At 44.3% G+C, this 16,963-nt stretch overlaps 1 protein-coding gene across 1 annotated transcript in view; it reads right to left on the bottom strand.

Annotated features, from left to right (window-relative positions):
* The window catches only part of LOC133134746 (transcription factor COE3-like), a 132,023-nt gene that overhangs the window by 13,592 nt on the left and 101,468 nt on the right, over positions 1-16,963 (bottom strand). The window contains exon 11 of the mRNA XM_061251099.1: positions 11,913-12,001. Coding sequence (XP_061107083.1) covers positions 11,913-12,001 — 89 coding nt within the window. The remainder of the gene's footprint in view (positions 1-11,912; positions 12,002-16,963) is intronic.

Genomic DNA, 16,963 nt, shown 5'->3' with positions numbered 1-16,963 from the left:
AGAAGAGCATCTCTGCACACACAATGCTTCAAACCTCTAAATGGATAGGGTACAGCAGTAGAAGACTTAATGAGTCAAAAAAAAATATATTATAAATACCTAATGAAGTGCATACTGAGTGTAAAGTTGAAGGCGCTATAAAAACACAGTAAAAGTATAAAATCACACCAAAGGAAGAGGTAGGGGAATGCTGACAGCAGGAGTGACGTTTCTATAGTACTTTAAAATATATGCAATCTATAGTACTTTACACCTCATACACAACCCACATGTGTCCTTTTGGAGTCTCTAAATTTCTTTTTTAGAAACCTACCTAGACACACCTTAGAAAAAGCAATGCAGAAAGCTCATTTTTGGTGATATTGTCAACAAATTTGAAAGGGATTTGTCCAGTGTTTTTACTGTGGTTCCTTGTGTTTATACTGTAAGCCCACCAGACGTAGCCATGAGCATCTGTATCCACTTAAATTCAAAAAAATATTTTCAGTGAAAAAAAAAGCTTCTCACTGTGTTTGAGCATCTGTAACTTTGTTAACTTAACATTTAGAGTGGTAGCTACTCTACTGGCTACCACTCAAAAGTACCACTTTTTTACTAGAACAAAAATAGTATGCCATTTTCAAGCTTGTGCTAAGAAAACATGTGATACATAAGGGGGTTAAAGTTAAAAATAAGTGGAAAAAATTAAACCATGCCATTTACACATGGATAATTCACACCTTGAATAAATTCTTAACTAACGGTTGGAACTGCGCTGAGCGATGGACTGCTGTCTCTTGTCGTGAGGGCTGCGTGATTGTATGCCCATCCAAAGCGGCTGTGGCAGCAGTTGAAGGAGAACAGCTTGAAGACGCGGGGTCCTATTAGCGCTTTCCGACCGCCTTGGGTGTTTCCGATTCAGGTCCTCAGCTGGCTGCTTATTATAGAAGCGGCGCATGTGTTTATTGAGTTTCCCCCGCCGAACCCGTCGCCCCTCAGCTAAGTGTATTGTTGCCCCGGGCTGTTTTCTCACCACGCACGGGAGGAAGCGTCCAATCTGGCCCTCTGTGGCCCAACAGGGCGGGAGAGCAGGGGTCTTTAGAGCTGGAGCACTAGCTCTGCTGCTTAATAACCATAACAATCCTGATAAATAGATAAATAACCTTTCAGCGCTAAATGCACTGCGAATGGCAGCCAGAATGACTGGGGGTGGGGGAGTACAGACGGGAACGGGTAAAAGAAAGAAAGATGGAGGAGGAAAGACTGAGGAGGAGGTGGAGTTAGGATTGCAGGGCACTGGTTTGGGATTGAGGGAGGGCTAGGGGGATATTCACTGTTAGTGGTTGAGGCAGAAAGATTATTGATACGTATTTCGGGAATCTGGATTTGTATTTTGGCTAATTTTAACCCACGTTTCCATGTCTTTTTTCCTTGTAATCAATCTTGCTTATTTATTCTGTTCACTGTCTTTCTTTTTATTCATTAAATAAAGAGGTCCTCCAAAGAGGGGGGATGGTGGTCAGTTAAAAAAAGACTCAAGAGGAAAGGAGGATGGAACAGAAGAGGTACAGGAGACTAGGTTTATTGTGAAGAGGGGATGAGAGAAGGAAAGAAAGTAAAGTAAACAGTTGCAGGGAACGGGAAAAGTAAAGTGAGATGAGGGGAAAAGCTAAAGAAAAAAAGGAGAGGTACAGGGGAATAGGTTTATTGGAAAGGGGGGATGAGAAAGGGAGAGAAAGAGGAAGAGTTAGAGAAACAGAAAGAGAGGAGCAAGAGAAATAACAGAGATGATGAAGAAAGAAGATGGAGACATGGAGCTAGGCAGACGGAATCATTCGAGTGCTCACTCGGAGTCACAGAGCCTGAGTGTGCAAGCTGGAGGTCTCTGGGGTATTGTAGCGTCACTGGGGGTCCAGCAGGGGGAGCAGAGAGCTCAGAGAGGGAGGGAGAAACTGGAGGGAGAGCGAAGGTAGGAGAAGGGGGAGAAAGAGAGCAACAGAGAAGGCAAGAGGGAGCGAGGGAACAAAACGGAGAGGAGGGAAGAGAAAGAAAGTATGACAGCAAGCCTTGGAGTCAGAAAGAGAGGGAAGAGGGAGGAAGAACAGTCAGTGACAGTAAAGAAAGGAGGAGTGAAAGGGAGAAAGTGGGAGAGAGCAAAAGAGAGGAGGGCGGGAAGTTGGTCTCTTCAGTACAAAGCAGCTGGGGAGGGTGCTACCCCATTATTAACGCATTGTAAAAATCTGAGTCCTCCAACAAGGACCTCCTCATTACCTTTCATTTTCACATTTGCCCAAATTGAACTCGGACCTGATGAATCACAGCCTCGCTTCCCTTTCCCAGATCCCTGCCTCCAACACTCTCCCCCCGGGCAGCACAGAGCTCTCCCGCAGTCATACTCCCACCGCACATGAAAACACTTCCTTCTTTCTCCCCTCCATTGTTCTGGAGGCACTCTGCACGCAGGCACGTCCAATCAGAAACCAAGGTATTCTATTTATCTGCCATTTACCGTGCAGCATCACTACAAACCACGCTATGCTATGGTATACCACAAGCTACTGTATGCTATTCTGACTCACAGAATGGTATTCCATGTCACCCAAATTCCTTGCCAGCAGGACCGTCCTGTCCTGTTGTATATCAGACCTGAGCCAAATATGTAAGTGTCTTGGAAACAAATACTTTTCTACGCTAAGCTTAGCTTGTCTTTTGCATTAGAACCTATGAAATACTCTAGTTTTTTAGCTTTGAAAAGCTCCTTTGATGTTTTCGATCATTGGTTTGCTGTAGGATGAGGTGCCTAAATACTGAAAGCTCTCTTTTTCTGCAAAAAAAGAAGGAGGAAGCAATTGAATGCACCAGACTAATCAGAAACACATGTGAAGCCATTTGTCCCAAACATTATGCAGCTGTAAAATGTGGGTGCTATGTAGAAAAATGCTGTAAGTTTTGTAATGGTGAAACCAAAATGTATTAAAATACCCTTGAATACAAATGTGCACTTGATAGATTACAAATCTAAAATTGTGACATACAGAATACAGGGGACGGCCTGTAGCATAGTGGTTAAGGTACATGACTGGGACCCGCAAGGTCGGTGGTTCGATCCCCGGTGTAGCCACAATAATATTTGCACAGCCTTGAACAAGGCCATTAACCCTGCATTGCTCCAGGGGAGGATTGTCTCCTGCTTAGTCTCATCAACTGTACGTCGCTCTGGATAAGAGCGTCTGCCAAATGCCAATAATGTAATGAATCAAGAAACAAGGACACATACATAGATGCAAAGCACCTGCAATGCCTTAAACTGCCACTAGGTGCAGACTAGCTTACTTAGTAAGCTAGTGAATGAGTTAGTGACATCTCGGATCCATGAGGTGCTTCACATCTAAAAACATTAAGGAGTTAAAAATCACCCACACTTGGATATTGTAGGATTGAAGGTATTTTCCAGGACATTTTATTTTACAAACACCTGTAATATTGCAAGGGGGGACCTTGCAGACTTTAACAGTTAAACTTGCTACCTTTTAACATTGCACAAAAAAATGTACACTACAACTAATTGTTTTCCAGGACATTTTCAGGCCTGGCAGTATGCTGTATTTCTGTGGAGTTGTTGGCAATCTCACATGGCAGCCATACCTGTGTGTCTCCAGTTCGACATGCCTTGCTGCCACGGGGCCTGCACTGCTCCCAACCCTTCACCACCCCCACTCCCAAAACCTGCCACTGGGATCACCCCAGCCACCTACTGGGACTGGGACTCGCATCACCCAGGTACAGGGGACATTTTCCAGAGCATGGCAACCTCATAACCCCCCTCCTGCCCCCCCCCCTCCCCCCGCCTGCTCTGTTATTGAGTGCTCTGCCATACGCAGCGGGCAGGCAATCTGTCACAGCCTGGCACTGCCAACGTGCCGCCCCCAGCACTGAACGCTCCCGGCAACGCCTCCCCCCTAACTCGCCCCCCTCTCACCCCCCCCTCCCACTCCGCTGGCGCAGGCTGATTTCATTAATCTCCATTATAAAACAGAAGTTACTTAATGTCTCTGACACCTAGCGGCTACGGTGCCCTGCCTCGGGTGCCTCTGGCGGGCTCCCGCCCCCCACGCCCTGCGGTTCCGCCCTCCCGTGCCGATGACATGTCTGATTTCACGTTGCCTCTTGACTCCACGCCGCTGTCTGTATTCAATGGACAGTGACCCGCCTCTTGGCCTATTTCCATTGGATAATGACAGAGGAAGCAGAACTGGCCAAACGCGTGTGTTCGCGTGTCTTTGTATGTGTGTTTCTTTATGTGTTTGCTACTACATGTGCATGAGTGGATGGATGTGTGTGGGTGTCTGGGTGCGCCTGCGTGTGTGTGTGTAGGCGTGTATGTGTGTGTACTTGCATGCATGCGTATGTGTGTGCATGTATGAGTTTGCATGAGTGCATGTGTTTATGGATGTGTGTGTGCGTGTGAGTGTGCATGTGTGTGTCTTTGTATGTGTGCATGTTTATGTGTTTGCTAGTGAATGAGCGCATGTGTGGATGGATGTGTACGTGCCTTTGTGAGTGTGCATGCTTATGTGTTATCTAGTGTATGAGTACATTTGTGGATGGATGCATGCATGTGTGTGTCTGCGTCTATTTGCCTCATTACTTCCAAAATTCCACATTACCATCAGTTGTCTCCTCGTTAACCAGGACTTTCACCAAAGGGACAACTAATTTCTGTACTCATAGATGTGTCAGAACATTTGCAGTCACTGGATTACACAACTGGAAGAAAAGGAGTTCCAAAAACACGCATTCCCAGAAAGACAACCAAATCCACCCTTTAACAAATCCGCTTAATAATTGAAAAACATTATCACTTGTCACCTCATTAAGAGATACTAGAATCAATCAATCTCTATTTATATATCACATCTCATACACAATCCCTTGTGCTTAGCAAAATAAATAAATAAAAGTAGTAAAGCAATGAAAGAAAATATTTTAAAGCATAAAAGATATAGTATCAAACAAGTTGCGATATGAAGAACGCCATTAGCGTTGAACTTTGGAGGGTTGAGGGGGGGTTTGGCTGAGAGGTTAGGGCCCCACTGTCGGGGGATACCACTGCCCACACCCCACCCCGCAACCCCCCGGTTGTCGTCCTGTGGGACTGAGAGACAGCGCCATCGGATTCCTGTCAGGGTAAGTGCCAGCAATCAAAGCGCCGGTGCTTTACCGCCCGCGAAAGCCGGGCCGATCAATAGCCTAATGCACCAACTCCCCGTTATCATCATAATCTCTTATCACATCCCCGCACCTCCGCCAAGAGGAACCGCCGAGTCTCCGCCTCCCTCTGAGCGACTCGTGACAGCCGGTTTACCACGCCGGGATCATCATTTCTGCCCCGCTTGACAACCACCTCTGCTGAGAATATGCCCTCCCATTGTTTTGGGTGTCAGCATTGCAATGTTCTAAGAACTGTGCGAAGGACACTGGATATTATTAATAGGCATGAATGAGCCAAGAAGCAGTGTCAAAACACCAGTGGATGATTGCTCCTGTGTTTAAGAATATCAGTTACTCTACAGTCTGCACCTTCCTGCTGTCACCTTTGCTAAGTGGTCATGCAGCTTACGTGATTTCTCTTTTGCGTCGCTGTTCAGACTCATCCAGGGGTGCTGCCAGGGATTTTTGGACCCATGAAAAGATTGCACATTGGGGAACCACCACCCCAGGCCACCCCATCCTGGCTCAATTAAACCATGTTTTAAGGGTCCCTGACACTCAGGGTCCCTGGGATCTTCCCACACGTTTCCCCGATATGGCTCCGCTGCATGCCTCCTTATGTAGGTACAAATCTATCCACTCTCAAACCAACCCATGGGCCAGCCAATCCCACCCTGACTTCCCTTGAACTTCAGCTATGCACACAGGGTTAATTGTAACTTTTGTAGAGTCACAGTCAAAGTTGATCCTGTAAGAAATGAAAGGCAACTGCTATATTCACTGTCTTTCAGTTGAAAATTTCAGCATTTAAAGGAGCACCGTTTTATATTTCTTACATATTTTGTTGCTACCTGCAGTTCCATCATAATTATAAGCATTGTTTATCTGACTGGCGCCCTTATGAGATACAGAAAATGTTTCAGTTACAAAGATTAAAATATTGTCTGTGGTCCAAACCAGCATCAATGTAATATACTGGAATAGAGAAGAAAAAAAAAGAAACAAACCAGCCACAAACCTCAGCTGCCACAGGACGATAAATTAATCGGACGTCTCAGAGTAAAATATTGATGCATGCAGTCTCCACAATCACTGCTGTCCAGTTTAGATTCTTGTCAGTGGTCTGAAGTTGTCTGAACACGGCATAAAATACTGAAATATACTTTTTGCATTTCCTGTGCACCATTTTAAATTAAACTGGGCCCAAAATCTATTTCCAGAAATTAAGATTGAAAAAAAAGCTTCAGCTAATCAAATCAACATAGCTAGCAACGTGCTAATTACAGCTTTTGAAAGTTTAATCTCAGGTTTTTAAGGCAATGATGACATTCATGCTATTGAAAGTCTATTGTCATAAAATGGCTTATTAGAATCCAGAGAGATCTAATGAAAGAATGAATAATTTAAAATAAGTAAGTGCTCTGTGGGATTGGGTGGGATAGCTCAATGTAGCGTGTTTGACTATGCAGAGATCACAACCAAAAATTTTGGCAAATGAGTTTGTCAGCTGCTGTACATTGCTGGTTGCCAGTTCCAGGAATTTCATATTATGACCCAAAAGGATGTTCTACATTTCCCTGTCTTAGCCAATCCTATTTGAGAAAATTATGCAGGTTAAGGTGCAGTTATACTTTAGGAGGTACTTGTACTAATGAAATGCCAGAATGCACAGCGATAGTATTGCTCATAAACTGGACCCAAAGTCTGACCCCTCAGATATCACTCACCGCTACCTACATGGACACATTTGACTTCAATACGTTAGATTGCATGTTAGAGCCTGAGGGTGAATGACACATTCAATGAAACTACTTGGGATTATTTTATTTTCCAGCTCTAATCTGACATACTGTATATTGGAAAAGATCCCCTTTGAGGTAAACTTCCGATAAGTTTCAGTGAAGCACACTTGGTTTCAACCATCACCACAGCCCAAGGCTCTGATTGAACAATGCTCAGTGTTCCCGAGCCATGATGTACAACGAGCACAAGCACTGACCAAAATAAAAAGGTCAATCTAGCTGTTTAAAAAATAAATCAGCTCAAGGAATAAAAACTATTCAATTGAAATATTGACCCATAGCTTTTGGGCATTCTGTATGGCAGAAAAATGACCTCAAGTACAGTTGAATGTGTTGCTGGGACGTTAGGTCTTTACTCGTGGACTCAAAGATGAGGGGGACCATGTATGTCAATGAAAGCTTGGCTCCCTATGGCTTGGTTGTCGCTCCCTATGGCTTGGTACCTCAGACAACCACCTCCTAATGTTCCTTTTTCTATTTTCTCTCCTTTTTCTCATTGTGTTCTGGCTCCTTAAGTACAGGATAGCTCTCCTCCGTTTTGAGCTCCGGGACACTGTGGAACCCCTGGCCAATGCATAGGAGCCCTTGGACAGGTACCTTAAAGATGATGAATCACCTGCAGCCTTTTTTGCTCAAAGACATAAGATACAATGCCTCCCCAGGTCATGTGCAATACACCCTGAGGAAGAGGAGGTTCATTATGCCACCTGGATGGGCTGGTCTCATTCTCTACCCTTCTGCAGAAGACGAAAAAATCTCCCGGTGGAACCTCATTTGTTTATGGCAACCTTCAACATTCCATCCAGACGAGATGCAGATCGATTGTGCCGACTCACCACAGGGACCGTCTCTGTCATCCCGCTGATGCCCTGCCTACCCCCCTCTGCCATGGTCACAGTCAGTTAAGCTGCATAGACAAATCCTGGAAATGATAAGAGCTCAGGAATGGTATGATATTAGGCAAATAACACGTATTCACATAATAGGACTGAGTAAATTCAGCAGAGTAAATATGTACCGCATGCAGGGACAACCCAGGATTGCGTTGACAAGACAGGCTTGTACAAGTTCACCCTGTTGCCCTTTAGCCTGCAAGGTGCTCCATGTGTTGCTTTTAACTGGCCTTATTTTACGATTGGAACAACCTGCTTCTGCTTTCACACAGGCCAACAGCAAGCAAGACCTGTGCCCACTAGGGGAAGGTACAACAATCAATAAGGACAGAACTACTCAATGCGCAGATAGCACTACTTTTCTGGAGGTTTGGAAACCTGTTCCTCCAATCACAGCTTAGGGGAATCCTTTTTTGAATAAACAAATGATTAATAAAAAATAAAAATGTCAACACTAAAAGAAATGTGCTGTGCTCTGTGTCTGTAATTTTGAGTCAACAATATCACATTTACAATGTTACCATTAGACATTTTACACATAATTTGTTACTTTGCTAGTGCAGTACAAATTCAAAATCTGTGGTGTAGAAATTGAGAAAGATGAACTCATGTCTGTCAGTCCGAGCAATGGCCTGAAAGTAAAAGAGGTCTTCATCAGCCACAAAAACACAGGCGATGTAATGCGTAAAGTCTGCCCTGGCTGTCGGAGGAGAGGTAATACAGATTTTTTAACTTGATATTTTACCTTTATATACACTCACTAAGCACTTTATTAGGAACACTTGTACACCTGCTTATTCATTTGATTACCTAATCAGCCAATCTTGTGGCAGCAGTGCAACGCATAAAATCATGCAGATACAGGTCAGGTGCTTCAGGTAATGTAAACATCAACCATCTGAATGGGGGAAAAATGTGACTTTGCCTATGCGATGATTGTTGGTGCCAGACAAGGCGGTTTGAGTATCTCAGAAACTGCTGATCTCCTGGGATTTTCACGCACAACAGTTTCTAGAGTTTGCAGAGAATTGTGTGAAAAACAAAAAACATCCAGTGAGCAGCAGTTCTGCAGGCAGAAACTCTGTCTTTATTAGAGAGTCAGAGGAGAAGAGCCAGACTGGTCAAACCTGCCAGAAAGGTGACAGTAAAGCAAATAACCACACATTATAACAGTGGTTTGCAGATACAGAAACAGAAGACTTAATAAGCCTAAAAAATAAGTCTAACAAATACCTAATAAAGTGCTCACTGAGTGTATTTAGATTTCTGCAGCAAAAGAACAATTAGTGCTACAATTATTAGCACATGCAAGAATGAGGGCTTTCACTTTCCCTCCAGGTTTCTGCAACCAGCTGTGCAGGTAATACAAACCTCAGAAAGATAGTGTGTGTACATTGTGTGGCATGTACTGTGTGCATGTATGCTTATAGTGAAACCACATAAACAAAAAAAATGGGGGATGTGGATATTTTCCAAGGGCTGAATTAGTCTGTTTCTTGGAGGCCTTTGCCCCCCCAAAAAGATTAGGGGTGAGCCTAATGTCTCTGGTGCCCAGTGCCCAGCTGGCAGTGGGACATCTGCCTGGTGGGTCTCATAGCCACCTGGCAGCAATCCAGAGAGGCTTGGGATGGGGTTGGTGTTTTGGGCAGGAGAGGTATAGGCACATAGTCTACTCTCTCCACCAGACACACAGCCCTAAGGCAGCCTGTAAGCACACAGAGGGTAGATCCAGGAAAAGCACTGTGTTTGTGTGTGTGTGTGTGTGTGTCTGCATGTGTGTGTGTGAGTGTGCGTGGCCGGATGTGTGTGGAGAAAGAGCGAGCAAAAATATGAGTGTGAACATCTAAATGAAGTGCAAATTTTGAGCATGTCTGGTAGTGCTAAATCAATCTAACAGGGATCTTCACTCATACTGTTGTCTTGTTTACATGACCACATTTCACATTAAATTACAATCAACTCAGACTGCTCAGATAGAAGGCTTGCCGCTCACAGTAAAATGTGCTACCGTTTCCTTTATGGAGGAGGGGGTCTTGAATCAGATCCATATTTTCAATAAATCTGGAGTGGGACCCGTCCACTTGCAGCCAAGGTGGACTGGAAATGAAATTAAAGGCAAACACGATATGGACCGGCCCCACAAAGGTCATCGCTGAGCACAGCTGGCTCTCAAAATGCTCTGTCTCTCGCCCTGCCTCCAAAGAGAAGAGGGGGGGGGGGGTGGGGGGTGCAGGGGCTAGCTCCCTGTAGCCACCCGGCCTTAATTCAATAACTCAGCACCAGTTCAATTGGAACAGCTCGGCCGTCTCTCCGGGACGGGCTAGCGTGTGCCCGCGGGTCTATCCGGCTTCGAGAGAGAATAGGGGAGCGTCGAGGACGTCTGACGGGAACGGTAATGGACAGACGCACCGAGCCGCCTATGACTTTTGTCTTGTCTTGACACGTCAACAGCCCGGGAAGCAGCGGTCCACTGAAAGCCGCATCCGCTTCGAGATCGTTGGCGCTCACGCCGATTACTTATTCATACGCGCGAGCCGCGTCGATAACTCAGAGCTCGAAGGACCGGGAGAAAAAAAAAAAATCCAATCTCTTATTGAGTTTTCTTGTGAATAAAAAAATTATAATAAAACTGATAAGAATATTCTCCTTTGCCACAGATCGAGGCTTCAAAGGGGCCAGACAATGTATGTCTGCTATTAGTATCAATTTACAAACAAACTGCTTTTTTGGTGACTGGATCTGAGATGTCAGATTTTGATAAATGGCTTCAATTTGGCAGCTGTTTTAAACTGTCAGTCCCCATCTTATTGTATCGCCTCCTACAGCAGTTCTCTGCCCAACGGAATCTCACTCACTTAGCTGCCCTGTTTTTTAGGTGGAAAATAATCTTTTCATACTAACTAGGCGGTAAGGCGCCGAGGGCAGAGGGTGGGAGGCCGTGTCGCGTTCCAACTGTGCGCGTACACACGACTCTGCACGTGAGAGAGAGTCAGAGAGACCAGGAGAGGTCAGGGGAGTTAGGGAGGGCAGAGAGCTGAAACCTTACTCTCCCTTAAAGCTCCCTTCATTTCCTCACATCCTTTATATCCACGTGGACAGCACGGCTCAGACCTGCATACAGTTTGTGCCTGGATTCAAAGGAAAGGAAAAGCGTTGTGTCGCATAACCAGCTGTTAACGGAGCAGATGTGATGTTTTGGGAAATGGGGTTGGACCATTGCCCTGGGGCACTAGAGCCACGAGCGTTTTGCGCAGTGGTGAGTCAGGGGCCTGTTCGTGATCCGCATCCGGCTCCAATTGAAATGAAGAGAAATCAACCAAGCTTTGCCAAGGATTCGACAGTGCGGACAACCAGTGTGAAGTCCACCGCTTCAATCCAAAATCTATTTTTAAAAATGTGTCAAAAATGGCTCATTACAACTTTCACATTTTGAATAATGCACCTTAAAATGCAAATGAGTTTCTATATTTCAAAAACAGATATGAACATACTGCATAAAACAGTGAAAGTAACTGATGCAGTGTAACAAGTATTATACAATATATTGATCATAATGTGTCACATCTTCAGCGCATTACAGTGTATTCTCAATAGAAGTTCAACAATCTCTGACAGTGCATCAATTTTTTTTTTTTTTCTTTGGTCACTTTCTTTGTGCACTTTGAAAATATTTTAAATGCTCACATGTGGCATGTACCTAAAGCACTGACAAATATGCTAATATGCTGTTACTAGGAAAGTTCTTACCATATCACGGTACATAAATAAAATAAATAGCCTGTAATTACTGCTTACATCCAGTGTTACAGAACTAATCCTGAATACAGCTAATATGAAATGACAAAATTACTAAACACAAAATAAGGCATCCATTAGAGTATAATTCTACGATTTCATAGGAAATAACGTCAGCGTGTTGGCATTTCATCAGGGTTCTGTCTGAGATTTCAAATTCGCCCTTGCCTGTGGCTGATGTGATGCCCCACCCCCCTGCCCTTTAACTTCTGACCCCCGGCCTGAGTCTTACCTTGGGTAGTCTCTCTGGGTCTCCCGGGTGTCTGGGAATGACCTTCTGTAACCTCTGGAAGCCGTAGTCAATGGTGGGCTCGTTCAGAGCTGGGGAGGTAGAAGACGCCGAGTTAAGAACCACTGAACGGCTGGAGTAAACACTGGTAGCATGAACTCACATGCCCAAGCACAAGCAGTTATGAGGGCACCAGAGTAAGGACGGACAAAACCAAGGGGTGTACACTACTATCCCACTACCAACACATGGTGGAATATCACATTTAATATGTCTTTATTTGAAGAGTCCTACATAACTTATATCTCCTTCATAAGCACTACATACAATGGGGTGCAGAAATCTGGGCACAATGAACCTTTGGGTTACAATGAATCTGTATGTGATCGAAAGCAAACCTGAACATGAGACCTTTCTGCAAATTTTAAAGAAAGATAGCTTTTTTATTTTCATTTTTTACATCGTATTCATACTGTTTGAAGTATGCAAAATAAAACATTGAGAAGCCTGAAGCCTTTTGGAACAATGTGCTTTGGACTGACAAAACAAAAATTGAACTTTTTGGCCACCACCAAAGAAAGTATCTTTTGGAGAAAAAAGGGTGAAGCCTTTGTGGAGAAGAACACCTTGTTCTGTGAAGCATGGAGTTGGATCCAGCATGCTTTGGGATTGTGTGGAAGCTGGGTGCACAGGACATATTGTGCAAGTGGAAGGAAGAATGGATTGCCCCAGATATCAATACAGGCTAATGTTCAAATGTCAGTCCAAACATTGAAGTTGAAGAGAGGTTTGGTATTCCAGCAAGACAGTGATCCAAAGCATACCAAAATCAATCATGAAGTACCTCTATGACAGACAGATGTAGGTTTTGGAATTGCCACCACCGTACCCAGACTTAAATATTATTGAGAATCTGGACTGATGACTGGGTCAGGGCAAGGCTTGTGGGGTGCTCTCAGTCAGCAGTGGTGAGCATTTATGGGAAGTCTGATCCATGGAGGCTCCACCATACAACCTACAGGATATAAAGGATCTGCTGCCAACATCTTTCTGCCAGATACCACAAGGCACCTTTAGAGGTCTTGTTCAGTAATGCAGAGGACCAACACCATTTTTGGCATTTGATCTCAATGTTTTGGCTCATCGGTGTATAGCTCTTATGTTGGACCATTTAATTGTTACCAGACTTATTTTATATTAACACTTAATATTTAAGAGTTACCGGATTTTTCTTCCCCTTACCTGCAGTGCATGCAACTCTATACTCTATACTGTAAAATACAATTTAAAGTATGGTTTTGACTGTCTGTTTCAGAGAACTAGTGCAAATACTACATGAATGGAAACAAGGATAGCTTAACATTCTGTGTAACCTGTGCCTTGACATACCGCATATGTGAAATATATTTGTATTCGAATGACGAGAAAATAACCATGCAAACATCACTTCATTGCTGATGTACAGAGGATCCCAGGGTGCATACAGTATAATGATGCCAAATACAGTGCAGGAAGCTGCTGTCAGTGAGACTGAAATTGCTTTCTCCGGGGAAGTATTTACATTTCATTTACAGGTATTTAGCTAACATTTTTATCAAAAGCGACTTATAGTTGATTAGACTAAGCAGCGGACAATCCCCCCAGAGCAATGCAGGGTTAAGGGCTTAGTTCAAGGCACAAACAGCTGCATGGATCTTATTGTGGCTACACCAGGGCTTAAACCACCAACTATCTGAGTCCCAGTCATGTACCTTAGCCACTAGGCTACAGGCTGCCCCCGTGTATGTGGAGTAGGTGCATGTATTAAAATGCCTGAACAGTGAATCGAGTCAATGAGTGTGCAGCCTACCCAAACAGAGAGATATGTGCAGTGATATGTCTCGAGTTTTGATTCGTGTTTCATATGCTGGGAAGTCCTGCTTATATGTGTGAATTTCCGGCGTCGGCGTTGCATGTAACACTCATGTTGCAGGGTGAGTTCATCCATTGCATTGCTCTCCTTTGAACTTCCGTCCTGCTCTGTCACAGTTCAGTAGCACCCGTCCTGTTTATTAAGTATGCCATGAGAGAGCCTCCCTTTTACTTGTCCCCAAACTGTTCCTTCGACACACTTGATTCAGACTAATTCAATTTCATTGCCCTCTTTCTCCCTCTCTCCCCCCAAACCCCTCACTCTTTCCAAAACCGTCGACTCCTAGGTTAATTCCATTCTCCCGTGCGAACGACAGCATTTCTGCCTCAGTTTCCATTTCTCTTTTCTTCGAATGCGGAGGGAAAAGAAACACTCGGAAACGACTTAAAGAAATTTCTCCATAATCAAGCCCATTAATCATAAAAGGCTGTCAAATTTGACTTTGGGGACAATTTGTCAGCCACCCTGCCCGCTCCGCCTTTGTCACCGGCACCTCTTGTATTCCGTAAGGATGATTGACACTCCAAATGCCGGAGAGTAGAATAGCTAGTTTGCGCTAATATGCATAACCGCCGCTTTCATGAATAAGAATAAGTCCACAGCGCAGAAGCAGGCCTTTTCAAAGCCCTGGCTGCCGTTGTTGCAATGGCAAATAGATGTTATTACCGTTATAACAATATTTGTTTTCTTTTCCCCCGGAATGAGACACCTCAAGCTGCTAAATCAAATTTGCCTGAGATGGTCTCACATGTAGAGGAGAAGAAAAGGGCTTTCGGGTGGGCGGGGTGCTTATGTGTGTGTGTGTGTGTGTGTGTGTGTGTGTTAATGCCTATGTGTGTGAGAGTGAAAGATGAAATGAAGAAAGACTACAGGGTTGTGTGCGATAGAGCCAGGAAGAGTATGAATTTGTATGTGTGTGTGAATGTGTGCTCCTGTGACCTCTTGGCCATCACTGGTTAACAAGACTTGAGTACTTCTCTGCAGTCTCCATTAGGATCTGCAGTTCAGGGCAACTAGCTTCCCCTTTTTGACTCTGTTGAATGACTGAACGCCGGACTGAATTACACACTGCAGTTTTCACTTTGTACTTGCACTTCATATAATGATTTATGTATGATTTATGTATCTTAAGGATGTTGCACATGAAGAGGATGTGCCATACATTGAAGAGCAAAACTGGGAAAGTATGATAGATCAGTTCCTCACAATCTTAGGCAGACTGATTACTGATTACTGTTATGAGCTGAGGAAATGTATTATTAATAATAATAATAATAATAATAATAATAATAATATTATATTTAGATGGGTAGGTGAATTATTCTTGTCATATTATTGATGGTAGGTCAATAATTCTTATCATGTTATACATGGAACCTTGCCTGGCTGACAATAAATAAGTCACAATAAAAAAATAAAATTTGAATGTGTATATTATACAATGAGAAAAAGGCATAGACCGATGAAAAAGAGAAAACAAGACAGAATACGATAGAAAGAGTGGTGAGCAACGACACAAAAAGACACAGACGTATACAGTCGGACAGAGGGGTGGTAGAAACAGATATGTAATGTGAGCCAAAGGCATAGATAGAGATAAAAAAGGGAACAGAGAGAGAGAGAGATATTCCCTTCTCTGGGAACCATTGTTTTAATGATCCTCTCAAAGCGGTGCAAGGCCACCCGTGCCAGACAGGCCCACCCCTCTGAAATTAAACCCATTACTTCTCCTTATTAAAATCCCTGCGCCCTCTGACCCCTGCGCACCATTGGCCGCCAGGCGGGGGCCGGCCCTTCAGCCAATCGATAGGGCTGCACCCCCCCACCCCCCACCCTGGAGAGCCTGGGTAATTGGAGAGCGGTGGCGCGAGGCTTGAGCCCTGACACCCCCCCCCCCCCCCACCCGCACTCCCCCTCCCCCTACTCCGTGCATTACACAGCCGATATGAAGATAGATTGCCTGATTTAGTGTAAACATATGCTGCAATTCCAGCCATCAGTGCCACTTTCTCCATAGTAATTTATATTGATTTTTCGGCCATCTCTGCGACTCCGGGCCCTGACGTGTGATTAGAGGGGGGAAGATAATGTAGTTCTCTGGGAGGAGTGTGTGAGAAGGAGCTAGAGAGAGAGAGAGAGAGAGAGAGAGAGAGAGAGAGAGCGAAAGAGAGAGAAAGAGAGAGAGGTTTTGATTATTTATTTATCGCTCTCTCGTACACTCTCTGTCGCTCTCTCTATTCCCGTTTGCTTTTTCTCACACCCTTTTTGTCTCGCTTTCTCTCATTCGCTCCTCCTCCTTCTATCTTTCAATTTTTTCTGTTTTTCCCGTTTCTTTCTATCCATCCCTGTCTCCTTCTCCCGGCAATGGTGATTTGCCAATCGGGAGATGTCTATGGTGACAGTAATTCTGGTTGGGGCACCCTGGTAAATGCGATTTCTATTGACACACTGCAGGCAAATTGCAAAGAACAGGGGTCCGTTAAGGCCATGGGGTGGGGAAGGGGAAGGGGGAGGGTTAGGGTTGGGCTTGAAGATACCTTTGAATGTTCAGTATAGTGCAGACAATCTGAGAAAAGAATGGTTTGGATTTATAGACCCTGTTAATGTTGGGATGCAATTGTGATAGTTCTTGGTAATATGTCACTCATTTGTAAATATGGGCTCCATGATCCTTTTCTTCAGGAAAATACGACCTTGAATGCACTCTCACATGTTCTTTGCATGACTTGGCCATAGCATATCATACAGTCCATAGTATTCAATTGTGCTCTGGATAGTGGATAGATTCTAGACAAATTAATATGAAGTCAGTAGAGGTGCAACAGAAGGGTCCTAATTCTGATCCAAAGGCCTGTAGCTTAACACCAGCTGTGCACTCTTAGTTACAGGTAACGGTTGGAGCGCTACAATACAGGCGCAATATATGCTCTACAGTGATTCCCTCCTCCCAGCCTGATCGCTGACATGTCCATACCTCTTTTGCTCTAAGCGCTGACGCCGAATCGGAGTGATTGGACCCCTCTCTTGCGAAGAAACGCGTAGATCTCGTTTGCGGACGAGAGAACTCATTTGGACCAAACGCTCCTCTTAACCTCTGCGGCTAACCTCCACGTGTCTTCACAAATCCCAGGATTTTTCCTAT

The sequence above is a fragment of the Conger conger genome, chromosome 8, assembly GCF_963514075.1.
Source record: "Conger conger chromosome 8, fConCon1.1, whole genome shotgun sequence".
Classification (NCBI taxonomy): Eukaryota; Metazoa; Chordata; class Actinopteri; order Anguilliformes; family Congridae; genus Conger; species Conger conger.
This window is presented reverse-complemented; position numbering and strand designations above follow the sequence as displayed.